This window comes from Gobio gobio (genome assembly GCF_949357685.1).
Source record: "Gobio gobio genome assembly, chromosome: 7".
Classification (NCBI taxonomy): Eukaryota; Metazoa; Chordata; class Actinopteri; order Cypriniformes; family Gobionidae; genus Gobio; species Gobio gobio.
The window spans coordinates 20,722,552-20,743,760 of NC_137103.1; the positions used below are offsets into that span (position 1 = coordinate 20,722,552).

A 21,209-nucleotide genomic window follows, 5' to 3' on the forward strand; every position below is an offset into this window, starting at 1 on the left:
ACTAAAATGTAAAATACAAAAACTCCAAACCCTCATGTTACACTGAGACAAATCAAGTGTTTAAACTCACGGCTTGGTTTTGAATATCACAACAACAGCACCGAGAAGAGCAAAGATGATGAAAAAAGAAAACAGACCCCAACAGACTGTGGTGGATTCTAGGAAAGAAGGGTGGAGATAAGTCAAGTTCAAACTTTTACAATTACTGTTATTCTAAGATTGAGATTAATATGATACAGGGATATCCAGTTAAAACAATCATAGCTGTTTTGAATCTCCACATAATGTAGACTTTTAATATCTTTGTACCTGATCAATTGTAGCATGCATAATTGTATTTTTACTACCAAATGCATACATGTTCTGTTTGCTACCTCAAGTGAAATTCCGTTGGACATTAAACAGCATTCTCAATTCAATTCATCACCAATGGTGCATCACTATGCGCAGAACACAACTTTTCATAGGATAAGTGTTTCAAGAATAACAAACAACATGAATCACAACTTATAGAAAACAAAAATAGACTCACCAGTGTAAACATTCACATACAGAGAACCTGCTGAGCTTCCATACTGGTTTGAAGCTTGACAGATGAACAATCCATTAATGTCAGGAGACAGTTTTGAGAAAATAAGCTTGTTGTCTTCATAATAGGGAGTACTTTTATTCACTCTGTTAAAACAGAGAGATATGAAAGATCAATGAACATGTTCCGGTTGGATAACATCTGGAAAATGAACAATTGCCCACAAACACCCCAGCAAAGATTCAAATCGCCTCAACATCCCATCTCTCTCTCTGAAACCTACAAAACCTTCATGCATCAAGCCTATGACCTTTGCACCTAGTTGAAATAAAAATTAACCATATTTATTTTCTTAATGCATGTTACTGGTCTTATTGTATGATTCACCCGTTAATTTATTTTTTGACCTTGTAATCTTTGTTCAAAATTGTTCAAAACTTGCTCTCCTCCCTGTGATATGACTGCAGTTAAGTTATGTTGAAGTTAAGCCAATCACACTCAGATCTGCCTCCATTCCAGTATGCAGTGCTCACTTTTCACAATCCAATTCACAACTGATGGATTAAATCCAATGGGTTTTTTTTCTTGCTCCCTAAGCCATTTACGCCAAAACACTGTGAACTTGACAGTTTAGCCACAGTTTGCAAAAAGCATCTTGTCAGCTTTGTGCAGGCTTTTCAAAATGGTTAGCTTAGAGAAAGCAACTGCCACAAAGATAAAGATGTTTAGTGACTCTTTGTCATACAACATGCCTTTGATTCAGTAATGTATTACCTTCTTGCTAATTATCAGTCTTATTTTCCCTGTAAAGTCAAAGTAAATGGATGAAAATGGAAATTAATGCAATGCAAGTGAGAATAAAAGGAAGAAAAGTTGCATCATGCACTAAAAATAAAGCTTTCATAAAAACACTGACAAATAAACATTCACTAAATTTGGCTTAAATGATTAAGGCCAATCAAAAGTCGGACCCGCTTTAGATTAGCTGGCCTTTAAAGGGTTAGTTCACCCAAAAATGAACATTATGTCATGAATGACTCACCCTCGTGTCGTTCCACATCCGTAAGACCTCCGTTCATCTTCGGAACACAGTTTTAAGATATTTTAGATTTAGTCAGAGAGATTTTTGTTATTTTTGGACCAAAATGTATTTTCGATGCTTCAAAAAGTTCTAACTAACCCACTGATTTCACATGGACTACTTTGATGATGTTTTTGTTACCTTTCTGGACATGGACAGTATACCGTACATACATTTTCAATGGAGGGACAGAAAGCTCTCGGACTAAATCTAAAATATCTTAAACTGTGTTCCGAAGATGAACGGAGGTCTTACGGGTGTGGAACGACATGAGGGTGAGTCATTAATGACATAATTTTCATTTTAGGGTTAACGAACCCTTTAAGGGGAGACACTACAGGTGAATAGGGAATTCTTTTAAATTACAAGATATCACTATGAAACTTCTACAGTTTATTACTGGCATAAACATAAGAAAAAAATGTATTACAAGTTTTGTGTAAATTAATGTTTAATATGCAAATGAGCCCTTATATACTTAAATATATGCTCATTTGGACCATCAAAGGACCAGGTTTAAAATTCTTGGTTCTATTTGTTGACATATTAGATGAGAGGGCTTTTACAGAGGGGATTCTGGATATCTTATTTTGTGTTTTAAGCTGCCTTTCCACCGCAGGAACTTTCCCTAGGAACTAGGAAATTTGGGTGGTACTCGGTGTGTTTCGACCGTAGGAACCAGGGTCTAAATGAAGTTCCGGGTAAATATTTCCCCCTCCAAATGGCCCTGCTCATGAGGTAGTACTTTTTCAAAGTTCAGGAACTTTCGGGGGTGGGACTTGGGCACTGAACATGCTGATTGGTTTAGCTCACGCAGCATTATATTTCAACCGGCATTTTTAAAAGTCTTGCGAGGTTCGTTCTGCGTTCAGTAAATATCAGTCTTGCTCTTTCTGTCCGATGGCCCGCGTTGTCTCAGCCATCTCACAGTCAATGTCCGTAAATAGCTGATAATAACATACACATACATTGTCTTATTTTAATCTAGCTTTACAAGCTTTCAGAATACGCTTTAGTAGTGGTGTCAACAATAATCGATTCAGCGATGCATCGCAATGCGGGGCATGCACGATTCGGCATCGATGCGGCAAAGTGCCATAATCGATTATGTCACTGTTTATTTTCTGGCCTTGAGTTGGACAATAAAGTTGTGAAGTTTCAATTACTTCCAGGGTCATAACAACAACAATCAAGATGGCTGAGGCGGAGGGAGATGACGCGATAGACGGGTAATTAAAAACGCACCCAAAGCTTGGAAAGCGGACATCTGGGCACATTTCGGATTCTGACGCCGGCTTCACACCGCACGCGGAGCGGTGGGTATGGAGAGCCGGAGCCCGCGCCCCCATTGTGGATTCAAACTGGCAGCGTTTGTCTCGCGCAGATATTGCAAATACAGACAAATATTGTACATTATGTCACATTTTCCGGTCTTCTCCTCCGAGCCCCGTCTGTCTCGTGCTTTGATTTATGATGGGCAGCATGCTTCAAATGCGACCGTGTTCCCCTCTGTCCCAAACACACATGCATATAACTTCTTGTATATAAGTAGTTCACATGATAAATGTAAGTTAACATTAAAGTGAATATATGCTTCTAGTTTTAATAATTTAAACAGGCTTTTGAAGTTTGGGCAAAAACTTCTGGCAGTGTTGTGTTTTAATTTTTTTTAACAGCTCTGGATGTCATATGGTGATTGTGAAACACACGGGGCACTTCACTACATGATTTCATGGTGAAATTTGTTATTTTCCATGTTAATCTGGTCAGTTTTGATCAAGAACAATCCACTGTGGCTTTAAATCAGCGTGAGCAGCGCGGCAAAAATAGACTCGGCGCCAAAACGATCGCGGCACTGCTGCTTCTGCTCCTGCAATGCGATGCGTTGCCGCCTCTGCGTGCGATGTGAATGATCTAATCTGTTAACATGGGCGCCGAAAAAAATATGCCCTGCTAACGCGCCTGCCACACTAAAATCAAGCACGAGAATTGACGAGTCCCTAAAGTGTCAACGTTACTGTGTGTGTTGCACTGAATATTTTTTATTGCTGGGTGCCTGGGTGGTGGTTGTTGTTGTTACAATAGTGTGACTGTAATTACGGATTAATATTTGCACAGGAGTTCATGAAGTGCCCCGTCTTAGAGCTTTTTACTGTGTAAAAAAAAACACTTATGTTCACTGCTGGAAAAAGTTGGCTTAGTTGGTTATTATTGCTCTATATAATTTCAAAATGGTTCTAAAGCAGAGAGAAGAGAAACATTTCTCATTCAAAGCACTGAAAGCAGTGATTTATGTTTTCTTTTTCAGTTTTGAAAATGCCATATCCAATACCCTGTTTCATTAAATTTTATTTTATTTAATGATATTTATGTCAAAGATACAGGAGAGTGATAATACACACATAGCAGCCAATACAATCTGTTGTTCAATATCTGACTGCTTGTATTGCCTCATGACTGATTAAAAATTTGCCTTGTTGTGTGCAGTAGAATTTTGATGCATCGCAATGCATCGTAGAATCGAATTGAATCGAATCGTTACCTGGTGAATCGTAATCGAATCGAATTGTGAGGGCAGTGCCAATGCACACCCCTACGCTTTAGTATCAGTGCTCGTCTCTTTTCTGCCGTTTTGTTAATTACATCTTTAGTAAACCAATACATAACTAGCAAAAGCAGCGCTGCTTGCATCTCCTCCATACTTGTTATTATTGCAGACAGTATCGCACAAAAATGATTACTGTCCGTCGCTGACTGGGAGGAACAGTCGCGCGCAGTCCCACGTCTCTGGACTAATTTGCCTAATCTTCACGATACTTTAGACCGCAGTGGAAACGCAGACAGTAGCAGATCTGGGGGGGTGGGGTGGGTGGGTAAAAAAAGTTCCTGGTACAAATTGTTCCGGGTAATTTCGGTGGAAACTGGGCTTTAGTAAATAAGAGAATGCTGACAGTAGCCTTAAAAAAAGTAAAAGTTTTTTGGAGTAAAAGGACCTATAACTCAGGATGGGAATTATATATCAACAAATCCCTCTGTAAAAGCCTTCAGAATATAGTTAAGTATAAGACTGGAAAAGTTGGTGCTTGTAGGTGCTACTGAAGTGGATTTATCTGACTCTGAGTGTGAGAAAAAACTACCTTAACAAACACACAAAAACTGCAAGTACAGGCTACCTAATATAAAGTGGGACCCAAAAGTCTATTTAAAACTGAGTGCTGATTTAATTTGCAGTTTTATATTACCTAGTCCAGGTGTAGTCGGCTGGTTCTGGGTTACTATCCACTACACACGTGAATTCTTTAGCATTTGTTGGACTATCAGGAATTATAACCACTGACCCTGGAGGATCTAGAAAAAAAAAAAAAAAACTATATAAACAGTATTTACTGAATGCGATACTGTAACCTTTTATTAAAGCTGCAGTCCAAAGGTTTTGACTCTTTGTCGCCATCAGTTTGAAACCTGCAATTGCCTGCAATTGATAATTATTTGCGTAATTATCATCTTTACGTGGGTTGTGCATCGGCACGGCTCTTCAGGGCGGATGAATCTAATGTTTTGAGGAGTTAGTGTGGCTGTCATTCATTCACCACACCAGATTGGATACTGTACTCCGGAATCACAGATTCATTCTACGTCTTGGAAGTATGATCAAAATAAGAAATGTGATCTGAACAAGTAACGTCTGCCACTGTTCTGACCGACTGAGAAAAAAAAAAAAAACATAAATAAATTAATAAATAAATTGCGCTACCTACGATGATTAAATCTAACGATCGCTTAGCTCATATTACATTAAACCATGCAAATTCTTAGTTTTACTTTGTTCTCAAATTGTTAATGTTATCAACATCAGCATTGCGTAACTGCATGTATTTAGTGTGTATTGGCGTTACCTGTAGATAAAAATATCTGCACAGAAATGTTTTGCTTTTGACTACGGGTGAATCTCCAGTTGTTACTGATGATTGTCGTTTGGACCTTTCTGAATTACAATCCACCCTCAAAATGATACATTTAATTATTCCAGCTGCTGTGAGAAAAGGCTATAAATGATCCGCCACCTGCAGCATCCTCACATAGGATGGCCTACAAGCTGGCCTACAAAAAAGCCAACGGCGCCATGCTCTAATTTGTGAATTCTACCACTACCACTCAAATTATAACAGATTATTACAAGCTTATCATGGTGAATCGGGCTAATGTAAGGAGTTTTGAACACTGGCTGGTTAAGTACATTGTAAAAAAAATTCAGGTCTCCAATTGAAAATTTTCTTAGTGACCGATCACATCTAAATTTTTCAATTTGGCCAACTAAAAAATTTAGATGTGATCAGTCACTAGAAAATTTTCAATTGGAGACCTGATTTTCTTTTACAGTGTACTTGCTCAAAAATTTATTTTGGATAATTTTTAACCAAAAAAGGTTACGGACTGCAGATTTAAGTAAGGGTTTACAGGAAGAAAAATGGCAATCTGAGCCATCATTCTTAAGCTGTGGGTTACAGAGTAGGAAACGTTTTGAGAATAGTGATGCCTTCATGCAATGTCAGAAATGTGCGAAAATATAAGTTCTCAAATGTAATTAACAAGTGATGTTCATCGCGGTCGCACACAAAACAAACACAAAGAGCATTCAAAAATGACTCTTATGACCTGGTTCTTATTATAGAATCATTCAAAAAGATTCAAACTTAGGAGTTTTGACAAACCCTTTTCTAAATGAACTCACAGAATCCACCAGAGCGGCTCCTGAAACACGCATTACAGCCATTTGTATACTCTTAGTTTCTGTGCCATGAAGAAAGCAAAGTTCTCTCATGTCTTTATGATTATCGTCATCTCACAATAAAAAAGAGATAAATAAACAATTAATTAATCTTCAATAAAAAGTCTTTGTTTTATAGAGAATTGCATTTAGAACATGAAGTTTGGATTTTATATGAAAAGTATAACAGTCATTTGTAAGCAAAATGTTGGTTGATACACCACATACTTACAATGGATGTTTATTGTGTAGTCCAGCACAAGGTCCTCTCTCAGTGTGTTGTGTTTCACCACACACTGGATGTTCTTTTTGTTTAAATGTTTGAATGGGACACCAAGTAGGTAGGACACAAAAGTAACGGTCCCATTGGGGTGCACTGTATGGTTGGTTTCAGTCTTCAGAGAGTTTTCCAGTTCTCCTAATCTCCACATCACTGTTGCTGCAGGCCGGGCATTAGAGGCAATGCATGAGGCTAATTTAGCCTCTAAATAACCAGTAACAGGTGCTTCCCCTTTCAGTTTAACCACAGGACGAGCTAAATTTGAAATAGAAAAATAAAGATAATCATTCATTGTGGACAGTGAACGTCTCGGTTACGGATGTAACCCTCGTTCCCTGAGGAGGGAACGGAGACGTAACGTTAGTGACTAACGAATGGGGGTTTCGCTTAGAAGCCTATCAACTTCGAGTTTTGAGAAAACGCCCAATGGCGTGCCAATGCCATGGGGCATGCGGAATTTGCATACGTAGCTCCGCCTCACTGCGTGAGTATATAAGGAAGTACGAGGCAATATCGCATTATGTTACCTGCTTGAGGAGCCAAGACTGAACTCCTGCGTTCCAGGCAACACAGCTCGATGTGGCAAGGGGACGTTACGTCTCCGTTCCCTCCTCAGGGAACGAGGGTTACATCCGTAACCGAGACGTTCCCTTTCGTTCAGTCACTACGACGTAACGTTAGTGACTAACGAATGGGGGTCCCAATATAATCCCGCCACTCAGCTGTCTTCCAGTGCCCTGCGTAAGTGTGAGTACCCTGTCGTAAGACTAGTACGGACGAAGGACTCCCACTTAACACAGGATTACCAAGGTACACTGGGAAGCATATCCCAGTGAGGGAATGCCAAGATGCCTACCCGTGGGGAGGACTTAAGAGACACATATGACCCGGAGAGGGTTGCATATGGAAGATCTCTAGGGTACCAGCCGAAGGTGGATTTTTAACCCTAGGGGTGGCGGGGACACGCCAAGGGAAGAAACCCGCTCACTGCGGAGACTTACGGTGAAATACACATGTGGGGGTCGCCAGAGGGAACCATGCACATGGGGCACCTGGCCGGACATGAGGGTCTGGGCTCGAAAGGGCAGACTGAACTGATGTCGGCGTCGACAGTGCTGGAGGAGCTCAGGGCTCTGGGGGAACTCACCTGAGGAAATATCGCACGTATCCAGTCCGTGGAGTGGAGTGGCGAGCAAGCGAAGACACCTGAACCTGGTCCTTCACCGGCCCCTCGGGGGGGCGAGTACATAGTCGGACACTGGCTCCACTCGGAGATTATAGAATCTGGCGAATGTGTTGGGTGTCGCCCAGCCTGCAGCTCTGCAGATGTCTGCTAGCGAGGCGCCATGCGCTAGAGCCCAAGAGGAGGCCACACTCCGGGTGGAGTGCGCCTTCACACCAAGGGGACATGGTTGGCCTTGCTGCTGGTAAGCCAAAGCAATGGTGTCCACAATCCAGTGAGACAGCCTTTGCTTCGAGAGAGCACTTCCCTTCCGCTCTCCACCATAACAGACAAAGAGCTGGTCTGAGGTCCTGAAACACTGCGTCATGTCTACGTAGGCGCGGAGAGCGCGTACTGGACAGAGCAATGCCAAGGCTGGGTCTGCCTCCTCCAAAGGCAGCGCTTGCAGGTTCACCACCTGGTCCTTGAACGGAGTGGTGGGAACCTTGGGCACATATCCAGGCCGGGGTCTCAGGATCACGTGAGAGTTAGCCGGCCCGAACTCCAGGCACGCTTCGTCAACCGAAAATGCCTGCAGGTCCCCGACCCTCTTGACTGAGGCCAATGCGGTCAGCAGAGCCGTCTTCATAGACAGAAACTTAATATCAACCGACCGCAAAGGCTCAAAGGGAGGTCTCTGCAGAGCAGTTAACACTACTGCGAGGTCCCAAGAGGGTACGAGAGGAGAGCGAGGAGGATTCAGTCTCCTAGCTCCCCTCAGGAACCTGATGACCAGGTCGTGCTGACTTACCTTTTTGTTCTCCAAGAGATCGTGGTGGGCAGATATTGCGGCCACATATACCTTGAGGGTGGAGGGAGACAGCCTTCGCTCCAGCCCCTCTTGGAGAAACTCAAGCACGGACCCGATCGGGCATTTCCAGGGGTCTTCTTGGCGGGAAGAGCACCAGGTGACGAAGAGGTTCCACTTCAACGCATAGGCATGCCGAGTGGACTCTGCCCTAGCGGAAGTGATGGTGGCGACCACCGTAGGTGGTAGGCCACTCAAACCTGCCGGGTCCCGTCTAGGAGCCACACGTGGAGGCTCCAAAGGTCGGGACGCGGGTGCCAATGGGTGCCCCGTCTCTGAGTAAGGAGGTCCGGTCTCAGAGGAATAGGCCAGGGAGGGGCTGTCGCAAGGAGAATGAGTTCGGGGAACCAGGTCCGGCCGTGCCAGTACGGGGCGACCAAAAGGACCTGCTCCTTGTCCTCCCTGATCTTGCACAGAAGCTGTGCGAGTAGGCTCACTGGGGGGAACGCATATTTGAGTGTCTGTAAGCAGGCCCGAGTCACTTGGACCCGGAGCGTGCCAGACTGCCATGCCCATCTCGGGACTCGATCGCGAAGCCAGTGCTGAAGCGGTCTCATATGAAGCAATCCGAGCGGCGTTCAGAGGTGGGTAGTAACGAATTACATTTACTTCGTTACATTTACTTGAGTACATTTTTTGGGTAACTTGTACTTTTAGAGTAGATTTAAAGATGGGTACTTTTACTCTTACTCAAGTAAATTTCTTGTGAAAAAACTGTACTTTTACTTAGTTACATTCGGTGGCGTTCCTCCGTTACTGTCAAATAGTAATAATTATATTATATATATTAAAATAAGTGAATAACTTTCGCAAGTCTCGCGAAACGTTGGAGAGGCTGCTTCGCGAGAGGTTGCTACGCATCACCCGCTTATAATTAGCGCGCGTTTAGTCGGAAGATGTGAGCTACGGGAGGCAGATTGCCCGTGGCCTCAAGTTCAGTCTATGTTTTCACTCCAAGATGTCAAAAAGAATAGTTTCATAATGCGATGCATGTTGTGTGCACCAAAACGAACTGACATCTCTCAGCATACAAGAATTCCACCCTGAAAAGAACATGTAGCGGTAAGTGTCACAATGATGCCTATATTTGAACACTATTAACGGTCATTTGGTAACTATGGGAAATTTTCCCTTATTATAATACTATTTCACACACTGTCCGAGTGTTTTCCTCATATGCGCTCTTGTGCAAGCAATGAATCGTTTGAATCCTCCAAACAATACACGTCCACGAACAAACGTTCTCATCTTCACATTTACATATCCTTTTCTTCACAAAACGAAACAAATTGAATAGCCTAATGTGACGTCTTGCATTTATACACAAATCCGGACAGACACCTGTCTGAAGTGTAGAAAATACATACAAATAAAAACGGTATTGTATTTTATTCCTACCTAAAGAATAGCCTATATACTTATACAAATATAAGAACAAAGTATGTTTTAAGAAGAGCTCTAGTTAGCCCAGCACACCATTAATTTACACTGTTTAACCATTAATCACACACACACACACACACACACACACACACACACACACACACACACACACACACACACACACACACACACACACACACACACACACACACACACACACACACACACACACACACACACACACACACATATATATATATACATATATATATATATATATATATATATATATATATATATATATATATATATACATATATATACATATATATATAAGGTTCATTAGCTTACATTAGTTAACATGAACTAATAATGAACTGCACTTATAAAGCACTTATTTATCTTTATGTTAATTTAAACATTTACTAATGCATTATTAAAATATTGTTAACATTAGTCAATGCACTGTGAACTAACATGAATAAACCATGAACTGCTGGATTTTTATGAACTAACGTTGACAAAGATTAACTAATGCTGAACAGAGGTGTTGTTCATGGTTAGTTCATGTTAACTAATACATTAACTAATGTTAACTAATACAACCTTATTGTAAAGTGTTACAGAGAGGTGTGTGAAAGCTCTCCAAGTAGCCTGAAATTCAGGGTTTTCGCTTATCAATCAGATCGAAAGTAACTAGTAACTAACTACTTGAGTAGTTTTCTCATCGAATACTTTTTTACTCTTACTCAAGTAAATATTACGATTGTTACTTTTACTTTTACTTGAGTAAATATTTCAGTAAGTACTTGTACTTTTACTTGAGTACAGATTTTGGCTACTCTACCCACCTCTGGCGGCGTTACCGCGGCTGCAGATGCCATATGCCCCAGGAGCCTCTGAAATAGTTTCAGTGGAACCGCATTCTTGCTCTCGATTTGTCGGAGGCAAGTCAGCAGAGACTGCGCGCGCTCGCTCGAAAGCTGCGCGTACATGGCGACCGAGTCGATCTCCATACCGAGAAAAGAGATCCTCTGCACTGGGCAGAGTTTGCTCTTCTCCCAGTTGACCCGAAGGCCCAGACGGGTTAAGTGGTGGAGAACCAGATCTCTGTGTCCGCAAACCTGCTCTCGAGAGTGGCCTAGTATGAGCCAGTCGTCGAGGTAGTTCAGGATGCGGACCCCGTGCTGCCAAAGGGGCGCAAGGGCTGCCTCGGCGATCTTCGTGAAGACGCGAGGGGACAGAGATAACCCGAATGGGAGAACTGCGTACTGGTATGCCCGCCCCTCGAAAGCAAACCGTAGGAACGGTCTGTGTCGAGGAAGGATGGAGACATGGAAGTAGGGGTCCTTCAGGTCGATCGCTGCAAACCAATCGTCCGGACGAACGCATTCGAAAAGGCGTTTCGCAGTCAACATCTTGAACGGAAGCCGGTGAAGGGATCGGTTCAAGATGCGAAGGTCCAGGATTGGCCGTAACCCACCGGTTTTCTTGGGTACAATGAAGTAGGGGCTGTAGAACCCCGACCTCATTTCGGCTGGAGGGACAGGCTCGATCGCACCCTTCGCCAGTAGAGTGGCAATCTCCGCACGCATGACGGGGGCATGGGCCCCGGTCATGGTATAGCGGACTCCCCTGTAACGGGGAGGAGCCTGCGCGAACTGAATCGCGTAGCCGAGCCTGATGGTCCGGGCAACCCAGCGGGACAGCCCCGGAAGCTGAAGCCAGGCTTCCAGAGACTGCACCAACGGGGTCATACGGACGACAGACGTACCCTGGGTGGGGCAGCGAGGCAGCGTTACCGGCGCGGACAGGGGAGGCTGTTGGGCGTCCCCGGGTCGGAGCACGGTTAACGGCTGCGCCCTGACAGAGGAGACCAGGGAAGGACTCGCGTTCCACTGGGGTCTGCTCTGCCAGGGGGCTGGCGACAGAGAGGGACGAGAGTGGCGAGACCCGAGGGTGGCGCGCACTGCCGTCACCGATCTCTGGGGGCTCAGGGATGGGGTTGTCAGTTCTTTCTTTAACCACATTAGGGTGCTGCTGACCCGGGGGCCAGCAGCTGAACAAAAGATTCTCCCCCGGCCCTCCACCGGGGGAAGGAGCGGCCCTGCCGCCGTCTCCTGGAAAGAACTGCCCATCCCTGAGCCGTCCGCATCAGGAGCGCCGCTTAGCCTGGCGTTTCTTCGCGGGCTGCGGGGCTGGAGCGGACTGGGACGCCTTCCTGCGGTTGCCTCTGCGCGGCCCGGGTGGAGGCTGCTGCTTGGGTGGCGCAGAGGCGGCGAGCAGGCTGAGGCACCTGCGCGGGCGGTGGGGTGGAGGCAGCAGCTGACCGCCGGGGCAGGATGTATTTTATAGCCTCAGTCTGCTTCTGAGCGGCCGAGAACTGTTGGGCGAAGCTCTCGACCGCTCCGCCGAATAGCCCATCCTGTGATATGGGGGCGTCGAGGAAACGTGTTCGCTCAGCGTCGCGCATATCAGACAGGGTGAGCCATAAGTGTCTCTCCTGGACCACATTTGTGGACATCACCTGACCCAGGGAGCGTGCGGTCACCTTCGTCGCCCGGAGAGCGAGGTCGGTGGCGGCACGCAACTCATTGCTGAGTCCTGGATCAGCCCCTCTCTCGTGCATATCGCACAGCAACTTGGCTTGGTAAGCCTGAAGAGTTGCCATGGTATGCAAAGAAGCGGCGGCCTGCCCCGCAGCTCTATAGGACTTTGCCACCAGAGATGACGAAAACCTACAGGCCTTGGAGGGGTGCTTTGGGTCACCACGCCAGGACGAAGCGCTCTGTGGACACAGTTGCATCGCAACAGAACGTTCGACTGGGGGGACCCCAGTGTACCCATGAGCCGCGGCTCCATCGAGAGAGGTGAAGGCGGAAGAGGCCGCCAAACGTTCACGGGAAGACAACGGGGCCTTCCAGGAACGCGCGACCTCTTCATGCACCTCGGGGAAGAAAGGTATTGGAGGAGCGGCCGGACGGGTGTCCGAACGCGCCGCCCCCAAAAACCAATCATCCAACCGCGAACGCTCGGGCTGAGGCGGAGGGTTCCACTCCAGTCCAAGCGCCGCGGCGGCCCGAGACAGCATGGCTGTCAACTCTGGGTCCGACTCGGGCAATGCTGGCGCACCCGAAGGTGGCAGCACAGCCGAATCATCATCCTCAGATGACTCCAGCCCACCTTGTGATGCGGCGATAGACATCACTTCCTCCTCCGCCGCGCCAAACGCCACAGTCGGGACAGCAGGAGCCGGCCCCGATGTAGACGCCTGAGCGCGGACCGGGTCAAGTGCCTGAGAGGGGGGTGTGGGCCGAGGAACTAGCGTCGGAGCTTTGTTCCACACCGTCACCCTCAGATCACCCTGGTCACCAGCCAAAGTGCCGCCTCCAGAGGAGACCGCAGATTGGGGGGTGGCGGAGGGGACTCTCGTTCCGGCATCAGCACGGAATTCACGGAGTCTTGATCGAAGCACTGAGATGGCCAGGTTCCCGCAGAGAGAACATGAGTCATCCACGAGCCCACGAGCTCGTGCCCGTCGAAAGAAAAAAGCGATCTACCGCACCCAGAAGTGCACGGACGAAACATCCTGAAAAGGACGTGTCACGTGCAAGCTCTTTTGTGAGAGGAAACTTCGCAGTCGATGCCGAAGCGCCCAGGGAAACACACACCAGCTGGATGCAGACCACTGCACAGATCAGCAGGCAGGAAGTATGCGATCACTGGAACGCGCCGTCACACCAACACCGACTGGAAAGCTGCTCGTCTCGAAGAAGCTGACAGAGTCTCAGAAGGCTGTAGGAGTGAAGAGGTAGGTACTCTTGGCTCCGAAAGCAGAAACATAATGCGATATTGCCTCGTACTTCCTTATATACTCACGCAGTGAGGCGGAGCTACGTATGCAAATTCCACATGCCCCATGGCATTGGCACGCCATTGGGCGTTTTCTCAAAACTCTAAGTTGATAGGCTTCTAAGCGAAACCCCCATTCGTTAGTCACTAACGTTATGTCGTAGTGACTGAACGAAAGGGAACTGTGACTAAAATAGCTTAGTCTGCTCTTGGTCTTCTCATAACTACTAAAAGCATGTGAAATATTACTAACAAATTTTCCTAGCACAGACAGTAGAAGGAAAACCTTTTAAGTCTGTTATGTAAGCATAAACTATTTTAAGTAATGAGTTGTTTGGGAATCAAAACACAGAAATATGCATATATGTCATCGCTGTAAATCAGAGGGAAAAAAAACTATCATACCAAAAACTGTTGCATTGATGTCCGTCTCAAATGTCCCACTAGGATATAAGTTGAAAACGCATGTGTAGATCCCTTCATCCAGAAGCCTCATTCTGAGTAGCTGAATTGATCCATTTTTCTCTGCAATGTTCCCAATGAATTGTACTCTGTCCCCCAATCCATTTCGGTGTTCAATTTTGTTACCTGGCCGAATGGCAAAGAAGGTCTCCTCTTCAGGGTTTTCTATCGTCTTTTTCATCCATATAATATGAGTTATACTATCATCCGTCTCAGTCAGCTGACACAACAAAGTGGCGTTCTCTCCATGTATGACTGTTGTATCATGACCAATAACCTTTACACCTTTACAGAAAAAATGCACACAGTACATAAATTAGCAAACACAGTACATAGAGATGTTCTCTTGGGCAAGTAGCATAAAGCAGAGCCTTTGGCAATGCCCAGTGACTTCTTAAAGGGACTTTTTTTTCTTCTGCAGACCAATTTTGGTTACCCTTGACCTCAAATGGAACAAATGTCCCAGGACAAAAAAAGAAATTAAAAAGGTATGTTCTACAAAATAAAGAAAGTCCAGATTCAAATTCCATGAGGGTGAGTAAATGATGACAGCATTTACATTTTTGGGTGAACTCATTAACAGCCACAGACAATGAAATTACAGCTCATGCTCCTGCTAATAAAATTGCTTTAAGGGGTCATAAAACCCTAAAATGCATTATTAAGACGTTAACTTGCATATGCTCATTTACATTCTTTTCAATACTAAGGGGAAATAGGTTATTTATTATTATTTATTTACCATTTCTAAGAAGCATTCTTCTGGTTGAAGAAAACTTAAGTTTAAGCAATGCTATAGAATGTGCCATTTTAGTGTAAAATCTGAATTGTGATTGGTACCAAGAAGCTACATGAGAGCACAGAATAGTGGAAAATGTATGAGAGCCTTTTAGGGAAACGCACAGTACTGTTCAACGTCACTTGCAAAGCGGATCACGGTGCATATCCTGAACGAAGTGAGTAAGCTCAAGCCGGTTGTGATAGGAATAGTTTAGAAGTGCAACATGACATCATGACTTTGCGTAAACATACACGCCACTTTCTAAAGCCAAATGGCGTGTTATCTGTACGCATTAGAGCTGAACGATTTTGGAAAAAAATCTAATTGCGATTTTTTTTAACCAATATTGCGATTGCGATTTAATATGCGATTATTTTTTAAACTCTTTATCTTCTGTATTATTCAACAATACATCATTGTATAGTAATGGTGGAAATCTTTATATTTAAGAGAGATAATGGAAGCAATCAGAATACGGGTGTTTCCACGCACCTGCAGTTAAAATCTAAGCTCAGAATCGATCCAGAATCATTGGAGAAGAATCTTTTCTCCCACCTCTATTGTAGCCTATAGTATGAACAACACAATATTAGATAGATCAAACACAAACAGTTTTTTCCCCTTTTAGGCCAGGCATATACTGTATGTGTAACGTGCCAAGTTGCTTCTTCTGCAAACTTTACTCTCGCGTGTCACGTGACCAGACTGTAATCGCAGCCTTTGCGGTTAGGAAATCGTGTTTTATCATATCGCGATATTATCGCAAATGCAATTAATCGTTCAGCCCTAGTACGCATTTTGAGCTATCCGCGTGTATGTCTATGCCGTGTGATTCCGCGTGTATGTGTACGCCGTGTGATTCCATGTGAATGTAAATGGATTTATAAACATACTAAATGATGTTTTTTTGAAAATGTAAAAATGCAGAATGTTTCTTGTGATGGGTAGGTTTAGGGGCAGGGGCAGGGGCAGTGTGTGTGTGTGTGTGTGTGTGTGTATGTGTGTGTGATGGGTAGGAGCAAGGGCCCCCGGAAAGCGTACCACCCATAGGCGCGGCCATTGCTAACCAAGCCATCACCTGTTGTTAGCATCCCATTGACTCCCATTCATTTTGGCCTCACTTTGACAGCGAATATCTTTACATCTGAGGCGTTTAAAGACTCCATTCATCCATTGTTTATTTCTAAACAAACACAACAATGTATAAAAGGCTCCATTACCTCGTATCTTACACTATCGCACCGTTGAAGCTGTTTTTGTAAAATATAGGCTAACGATTGCGTCATAACCACGCGACTGTGTCGCGCTGTTGAGCAAATTACCAAATAGACCCGAGGAGAAGTTCGTAGGCAATCTTTTACTGTCTATGAGGCAATCGGGGGGACGTGGAGGCATAAACGCAGATAGAGATGTTGCAGATCCTGCTTTATTCAACAAAAGTTGCTCCTGCTCACCCTCTCTGTCTCTGCAAGATTCGGTGATTCAGATTTTACGTTGCACAACTACTAGAAGACTTGCCACTGTCGGACAGGCTGATCACGTCACATCTACGTCGTCAAGCTCAGTCTGAGGCTGCGCAGTACGCTCAGCCATCAGGAAGTAAGTGCTCCTATCCTGACTTCAACTCTCTCCGTCGAAGTCTATGGGGTCGCTGTGTCCATTTCTTTTACTGTCTATGGGTAGGAGCAGTGTAGGGGGATAGAATGAAACGGCGTTGATAAACACGCTAAAAAGCGATTATGCGTCTTGATAGCAACCCAAAATGGCATAGCGAATTACATACGCTATTTCATGAAATCAGTCTGAGAAGTGAGGAGATGGGGTGGTGGAGGGATGCTGATAAACTGTCAATGAACAGGGATAAATCTGCTGTATATACACCTCTTATATTGTTAATTGAGTTGATAAAACACTAAATTTTCAACTAAATATCCAAATAAATTTAATTACTAAACTAAATTAGCTATATCAACTAAATTATTGATCTGCTTACATTGAAACTATATGATAATTGAAATGAGCTAATGACATCACTGTTTTCTCCAGAGCGGCTGTACAGCCAAATCAAATTCTGTTGCATTATTTTCCTGTTTAACACTGAATCTGCATTGAAACAGTCAGCATTGTAAAAAGCGCTATATAAATAAAGGTGACTTGACTTGACTAACTGAATGTGCTCCTCTCATGTTAATTAGGTTAATTAACTGAACATTCTACTTCCGAACTTTGTTAATAAAACATATCCAAATCTGCACCTGAAGCTCCTTATATGATAAAAATTCTCACACAGTAGACCTCACTAATATGCTTTTGTGGTAAAGTTATTACTTTTTATGAATCCATGTTCATTTTGATCACAAACAATGCATTGTCACTTTAACTGAGCATGGCCAGTACAGCAAAAATACACTTGGCATTAAAACTCAGCCAAAAATAAATTTAGCACTGAAACCATTATGCTCTCCTTATGCTTCTTGTGAAAATATGCTCTACTTATGCTTCCTCTGTGAATCAGGCCATAGGTGGTGACATTTTAAGCACTGGAGCAGGGGTGATGAACTGTCACATGTCTGTTTGGTCTTTCTGTTGTGTTTTGATTCTGTCATATGTTCCTTTGACTTAGGCCCCGTCCACACGGAGACACGTTTAGCTGTATCGGTCTTTGTCAGACAAGTGGGTTTGTTGTGTGTGATCATTACCATTACCCTACCTACCGAGCTGAGATACGTCCGCGCAGCGCAAACGAGTAGTGCGGTTCCGTTCAGACTTAAAAGTTAAAACACACTTTGCAGCGGGGTATTGTTTGTTCTGCGACTGAAGCCGAAAACCCGAACCAATTACGAATGACACTGTATGTTGTAAGATGACACGGTCCTTGTTGTTTGTGTAGGCCTATCTCTATGGCAAATGTGCGGGGGGCGGGCTGAGCCCATTCGGAACTACGGGAGGACAGAGGGGAGCGTCCGCGAATGTTAAAGAGAAAACCGATTTTCATTCAAACAAATCGACGTAAACTACACATTCATATTAATCGATAAAATTGATTTATCGCTCAGCCCTATCCTCAGGGTATTTATACTTACACATACAGTATAATTAGCTACAGTACACAGTATGTTAGATGAGGGAAATTTCACTATGGTACATTTAGCACACTATGCCAGGAGGTGGACGTGTTGGAGCTGGGAATGCGTTCTCTTAAATATGCCCGAGCGGAAACACTCCTGGGTGAATATCCATCAAACTGTCTACATCTACACCCAAATATTGTTTACATAATGCGAGGTGTAACAAACAACACGTATATTGTTCATGTGGCATCTTATAGTTACGTTAGACCTTTCAGACATATTTGCATTACACTGGCTCGCTCAACAGTCCTTTTAAATTCATCTTCCTCCATTTCAAATCAAGCGCGTGTTAAAGGTCCCATGGTATGAAAATTTCATTTTATGAGGTTTTTTAACATTAATATGAGTTCACCTAGCCTGTATATGGTCCCCAAGTGGCTAGAAATTTCGATAGGTGTAAACGAGTTCTGGGTGTCCTGCTCTGCCTTTGAAAGAATGAGAGCTCAGACGAGCCGATCTGGAATTTTCCCTGTATGTCATCATACGGGGAAACGTTACCTCCCCTTCCTCTGCTTTGTCCGCCCAGAGAATTTCACGAGTTCACACTTACATCAAATTAAATAGAGTAAAGATTATGCGTATTTGGCGTGCTGTCCGGGGGAGGGCTCCGGGCTCGGAATTTTGCCCGAACCCAGAGTATCCCCCCCGTGATGGAAATAGTCTAGGACTAGATTGCATGTATTTTATGATTGTGCTGATGTCTTATTGGAGTTTAATTAAGAAAGTGAGGAGAAGGGGTGGTGGGGGGAAGCTAAGAAACTGTCAACGACAGGAAGGTAAATCGGCTGTCTATATACACCTCCTATCGTTGATTGACTGATTAGTTTTAATGTGCTCCTCCCGTGTTAAATTAGGTTTAATTATCTGAGGGTGCTCCACTTGTGTTTAGTTAGGTTTAATTATCTGAACGTGCTTCTCCCGAAATTTGTTTATAAAACATCAATAGGAGAGGATGGATTCAGTTTATCAGTCGCGATGTCAGCACAGGCTTTACAAACAGACTTTTACGATATGGATTCGACAGCACCGCCACAAACAGTGAGTAGCAGTGTTCATTAATGCCTGATCTGTGATCAGTGATTTCTGATGTGTAGCTAATCATTCAAGTTCACACAGACTTTCTTTCTAAATCGTTTAATACTGTCAGTCCCGCCGCTGGCCATCTTGATGCCCTAAGCGTAATGCATCAGTGAATCAAGCCAGTGAATAAAACTTCACGTCGTTTCTGTTAGTAGCATGAAACAAATCCGTTTATTTAAATGATTAGCCTACAGAAAGCGATCAAAGAACACTCTCTTTATAATGTTCGAATCTGTCAATCACACATTGCGAGTGTATCTGCAGTTCACACTTGTCCAAACTGCCGTTATAATGAATGCCGCTGTTATGCTGCACAACAAAGCTCTTACTGTATTCATATCGATATTGTGTTTCCTGTTAGTTGTGGTGAAAGCATTTTTTGAGAGAAATAGCGTTGCAAAGACGAGATCACTGCATTCACACGATCAATAGAGTCTGTCTACACTATGCTCATCACTGCAGCCGTTCATGTGATGGGAAAAGATAGAAAAATAATGCTATAATCAACACTTTGACGATTGGTTCATCTCGACGGCTGTAATGGTAAAAAAACGTAGTAAAAGTATTCGAGAGGGGTTCCACATGTTACAAAGTTCATAGAATAATAAGGAAGGGTCGTGGGGACTTGTGTTCATACAGAACTCTCAGATATAAACAAAATAAACTCACGCTCACAGCACTCTCAACAACTCAGTACAATAAAACTCTCATCTATCTTTCTCCAGCTCTTCGTCTTCCACGAGTGCCCAGTCTGTCTCTCTCTGGATTGGCAGTGCTTGCAGAGTCAGACACACTCACTAAACCCCACCACCACATAATCTAATACTCATTTCAAATGCAAAGATGTCAGCCAATCACAACAGTGGGCGTTTTCACTGAAGTCTCACAGCAGACACGCCCCTTGAATCAGAGCATTCAAACCATCGTGTTTGTTAGATAATTTTTTTATTAATGTGGAAATCACTTTAGTGACTGCTTCATTTCCACTTTAAGCTCATCATTCTGCACCAGGGATGCACATAAGCGGTTTGTGCCATTCTGTTTTTAATCGTTCTGAATGAAGTTTCATATTATCATGGTTTTGAACACTGAAAGATTATTAAAAGCCTATCTTCTGTCAAATCTATCATATCTTGTTGCCCCATTAAAAACTTGCACAATACATTTACAATAAATGTCTTTTAATCTAGTATTATTTGTGTGATATACTTCTTTACATACATATACATATACTGCGGTATAGATCTTTATGATAATGCAATATTTGTGAACTGTGTAGGACAGGTCTATGTCAGGCCATAAATCCCCAAAAACTATGCACGGGATTGACGGGAACTTGCTTTAGTGTTGCCAGCCCTCACAGACCTCATGCCACCCCTTTGTCACCGTATAAATTATTTTCTAGACCCGCCCCTGCTAATAATTTATTTCACCCTCATACCTACACTAAAATAAAAGTAAATAAAATATATGAGCCGCATGAGCCAGCTCAGCAATGGGAATACCTCTCATGAATAAATGTTGAAAGTTGAAACCTAATGACAGCCTGGTTAACATCTTTGTACCAATAACAAATTCAGATTATGCACTAAAACGTTACATTTTGTGATATTACTTCAAATTTGGTTTTCAACCCAGAAGAAGGAAATTCATGAGTTCACACTTACAAATTATCAGAAAAAAGAGTATGTGTATTTGAGATCAGAGCTCGGAATTTGGCCTGAAATTATTTGGACATTTAGTTGAAAAATGTAGTGTCCCCATGTGTATTTGAGTTCTGTGCTGTCCTAGGGGCGGGCTCAGAGCTCCGAATTTTGCCTGAACCCAGAGTA

At 43.7% G+C, this 21,209-nt stretch overlaps 1 protein-coding gene across 4 annotated transcripts in view; it reads right to left on the minus strand.

Annotated features, from left to right (window-relative positions):
- LOC307129666 (nectin-1) overlaps positions 1–21,209 on the minus strand; it is a 45,004-nt gene that overhangs the window by 2,040 nt on the left and 21,755 nt on the right. For all 4 annotated transcript variants that reach the window (XM_079822287.1, XM_079822288.1, XM_079822289.1 and 1 more), the window contains 5 exons: positions 14,329–14,670; positions 6,611–6,913; positions 4,853–4,958; positions 533–675; positions 71–158 (listed from right to left, as the gene is read on the minus strand). In XM_079822287.1, the coding sequence (XP_079678413.1) occupies positions 71–158; positions 533–675; positions 4,853–4,958; positions 6,611–6,913; positions 14,329–14,670 (982 nt within the window). The remainder of the gene's footprint in view (positions 1–70; positions 159–532; positions 676–4,852; positions 4,959–6,610; positions 6,914–14,328; positions 14,671–21,209) is intronic.